Raw genomic sequence first — 4,400 nt, forward strand, 5'->3', positions numbered from 1 at the left:
ATGTTTGCTGTAACATGATCCTACTAAACACACCAAGGGCTGGAATTTAAAATATTTCCGTGGTAGCCAACATGCCACTCACACCCTCCAGGGACCTGTTCTGTAGTTTCTGTAGTTTGTCCACCACAGCATTATAGATATAAAGACAAACTGATTAGACAGACAAATACTCAGCTTGGCGTAATGAACTCCCTTCGGCTGTTCATGGGTAATGCCTGGTATCCCATCCTGGACTGTTTCATGCCCTGCCCAAGGTTTCACCAGGATAGACTTCAGCACACTACTCTAAGTCCTTGGAAAATCACGTTTATAAGATGGATGAAGAGATTTCTCTGTTACGCTGCATTTATAAATCCCTTAACTCTTGTTATTTAATTTGTTTCAATTAAACACCAAATCCCACTCACCTCTTTTTCTTCTCTTTCCGTCTCCAGCTCCACTATTTCATGACCTTTATGTCCAGTCACCACACACATCATGCAGATACACAAATCATCAGTTTTGCAAAATATTTCCAGACTTCTCTGATGTTTTGCACAGAGTTTCCTCCTCAGATTTCCATCAGGATCAGTCAGCTTGTGGTCCTTCCAGGCTGCTCCTTCATAGTGGGGCTGCAGGTGAGGCTGACAGAAGGAGGCCAAGCAGGTTAGACAGGACTTCACCGCTCTGAACTTCTTCCCAGTACAGACATCACACTCCACGTCTCCAGGGCCAGCATACTTCTGAGATGAACTGTGTCCTGTCTTCTTTAGTTTCTCTGTGATTTCATTCAGCACAGTGTTTCTTCTCAGTTGTGGCCTCAGATTGTAGATTTCTCTGCACTGAGGACAGCGGCACACTTGGCTCTGATCCCAGCAGTCAGTGAGGCACTTCGACAGAAACTGTGACCACAAAGCAGTGACACGGGGTCCAGTCAGGATGTCCAGACACACCGAGCAGGTGAACTCGTCCTGTGATACAAACAGCTGGGCTTAGGACATCGTCAGTCCCGAGGAGAAACAGGCAGAGAGATCAGTCAGACAAACAAGGAAGTGACTTGTGAAGAAACGAAAGTGAAAGTTTGTCTGTGCTCAGTGAGAAGGAGGAGGAGGAGGAGGAGATTTAAAGAGAAACCTGAGAGCTGACAAAAGATCATCTGAGGAGACACTGAGGGTGAACAGTTAATGTGGGGACAGGAGCCCAGAGAGTGAAGATCACAATGTGACAGCATGACATACACTGACAGACGAGATGCACTGTCCCGCGGTGTCTGATAAAGTTTAATTCACTTCAGTATATATTATTTATTTATTTATTATACATGTATAGTGAAGTCCACATTAGAGATGCTGGATGTTCTCCAGATTTTCTTGACTTTTCAGTTCAGCATTTTACTTTAGAATTTTAACCTGACGTCACAGTCAGCTCGGCCTCCTTAGATGCTTAGTGTTGGGTAATCGAAAGCTTGTGAAAAGTTTACCTGACCCGGTCTTGAGCCAGTTAAAGCTACACCCTACAAACGTGACAAAGGTGGTCTTAAGCTGGCTGTTTGACTTGCTACTTAGAGTTCTGATGTAGCTTAGTGCAGATGAACAGTTTTACGATACCAAGCCTTTAAAGATGATGTTCAATGCTGTGCAGTTCTATCTTGTCATTTTGGGGTTAGAACAGAGAACTTTCCCTGTGGTGGCGGACACTCTTGGTTCTCCCCAATGTGGCAGCAGAGCCTTTCAGGGGTGGTGATTGGCAGCTGATGTGCACAGTAAGGAAGTCTACACCATCAAAGCTCCAGGACAACACTGTTTTCTGTCATTTTTCACGCATGTCTATCTGGGGATTTTGAGAGCCCTCAGTGGAGGTACCTGAATCTGTCTTAAAGGCTTTGAAAGAGGCCTCTAGCTGGACAGTCCAAATGACAGCCAGTCTGTGCCCACTGTCTCATCACTACAGCGAAGGGTGTAGCCGTCCCCAAGCTTTGAGGCATGAACCTCTGATAAGACCCCACCAGACCCTGGGACCTCATTTTCACTCACAGTTTCTTTTGTCTTTTTTCTCTTTCTGTTATTTAATTAACTTCTCTTTATTAGTTGATTTTCCTGAGATGTGATTCTAAGACGCTGAGGTACACAATAATCGTTCTGAGCTCAGGTGCCTTCAGTAGTTCAGTCTCAGTACCTTCTATGCTGTATGTGAAGCAGTGCTGTATCTAAGTGGAGATGAGTTCTAGAGTCCTTCAAGGTGAATTCAGCTGACCATACACATTGTTAATTCTTCAATCTCTTTCAGTGTTTTCTGCCTTTAATGTCGTATTTTAACAACAGTGTGGGGTATTTCAGGCAAATGTACCCTGCTATGGTGCCATCACACTGCCTGTGAGGTCTTTCAATTCTGGTTGTTTCTCTGTGTGACGTAAGCAGCATCATCTTTGAAGAGGTCTGCACAGTGAAAGATCAGGGCCTGCGTTTAGATGAGGAAGTTGTCATTGTTTTGTTCAGCTGCTTGTGTTCTTTAATATTATTTTCCTAAGATCTGAAATGGAAAGAGGACAGAACTGTAGAATTGTTGATTTATCTGCTGAGACCTTTCTGGTAATAATTCAGTTTAGGTATTGACAGAAATGTGTCTGCTACTCATTTACTATTATGTTACAAGACCACAAGAAACACTTCTTTGGGTCTTCATAACACTTACTAAGCATCAGTGAAGTGTTTATTCATCTCTGCAGTGTGGCCTGCTAACAGAACTTCACTTTGGTGGTCTGAGGTGGCTTACCACAGACGTGTTTAAGACCTGTGAATCCTTCATATTCATAATCTATGTGACCACCATGACTGATGCTTTGTGAATGTCAGTAAGAACAGAAGAAGCCTTTGGTACTTAACAGGATTCAAGTAATGGGGACATTTCTGCAGTGCAGAAATTGTAATTGTGGACTTAAGTGGCGATAAATAAGCATAACCAACTTAGCCAAATTACTGAGAGATGACAGAGAGAAAGAAAGAAAGAAAGAAAGAAAGAAAGAAAGAAAGAAAGAAAGAAAGAAAGAAAGAAAGAAAGAAAGAAAGACATCAATAAGTGGATGGGTTTATAGCTCAGTAAGAGTTTACCAAATGTAACTCAGAAGTGAATTATGCCAGGAGTGAGTGCAAGGGGAATTCGTCTATTGATAGGTTCAAGTTCCAAGCAGTGATGAGGCTGATAATTAACTCAGAGCCTTTGAAATTTAAAAGTCACCTGGTTTGGTAAGGAATGAACAAACACTGATATTGAGGTGGGCAACAAACAGCAAATGGGGTAAGTAACATCTAAATTGGCCAGAGCCAAAAAGCTTGAAGTGCAGCGTTCACTGCATTCAAATGATCAAGCAGTACTTAGGAACGTTTGTTAAGAACGTTCATTAGGAGTTGATAGTCTATTGGATATTTGAATTGGTGGGGTGAATATTTAAATGGCTGGATATTATTAATTATCATATTGGGTTGCCTTTCTCTGCATTCACATTGATGCTTGTTACTGTATGTGAATAACATTTGTTCAGTTTCTAACTCTCGTTATTTTGGAAGTATAAGAAGTAACTTCTCTCTTCATTTTCTGACATGTACTCTCATGATGGGTCACTCTGATCATCAATGTGCCAGATTTGATTATGATCTTCTTCTATGTCCATATTTATCAAGCATCTCAGAATTACAATTAGGTATTGCACTAAACATCTGACTAAGATAAGAGTCTGTTCTACTACAGAGTAGGACATGAGAAGTAGTTATGAGGAGTGTTACACTCACTACCAGCTAGGTGTAAAAGTTCATGTTCGAGGATGAGTGACATCACGATCAGCCACAAACTCTCACTCATGAAGGTGTTTTGTAGTTTCATTATGACCTTCTGTATTTTTCTAATTCTAATGCTATGGCTTATTAACAATAATAATAATAATAATAATCATCATCATAAAAATCATAATTATAATCATAATAATATTTAAAGTTAAAGAAAATGAAGAAGAAGTAAAACATAATAAGGTGGGATACTGCACTCAGCTGCACTTCATTTTTTCAACTTTGCGATAATACTAATAATAATACTGCAACAAAATGGAAAGGCCGAGACACATAGACACACACGCGTGTGCACTGATTAGGAGTAAAGCTCGATAACAGGCACATATATTAAACATTCAATGATCCACAGCCGTACTTTCAGAAGAATCACCTTCCTGCTGTTGTGGCCATGACAAACTATCAGTTACTGAACGCAGCCACTGCTGTATGTTACGCTGTTTCTAAAGTCACATTCACTCTTCCAGTGTCACTGATCATCTTCCAGAGTTGTGTGCCGTGCCTCTCTCCATGATCCCCCCATTCTCTTCTGTGTGGTTCTATTTATCAAATACTCCAGGAGTCTTCACCTGTCTCTTTAAA

General features: G+C 41.1%; 1 protein-coding gene across 1 annotated transcript; it reads right to left on the reverse strand.

Annotated features, from left to right (window-relative positions):
- Nucleotides 1-362: 362 nt before the first annotated feature.
- Nucleotides 363-950, reverse strand: LOC120521256 (E3 ubiquitin/ISG15 ligase TRIM25-like; the record flags this gene model as incomplete). Its single annotated transcript, XM_039742995.1, has 1 exon — nt 363-950. A coding segment is annotated over one exon (579 nt), but the record flags the coding sequence as incomplete, so codon positions are not given.
- Between the last annotated feature and the right edge of the window lie 3,450 nt (nt 951-4,400).

This window comes from Polypterus senegalus, unplaced genomic scaffold (genome assembly GCF_016835505.1).
Source record: "Polypterus senegalus isolate Bchr_013 unplaced genomic scaffold, ASM1683550v1 scaffold_6911, whole genome shotgun sequence".
NCBI classification, from domain to species: domain Eukaryota; kingdom Metazoa; phylum Chordata; class Cladistia; order Polypteriformes; family Polypteridae; genus Polypterus; species Polypterus senegalus.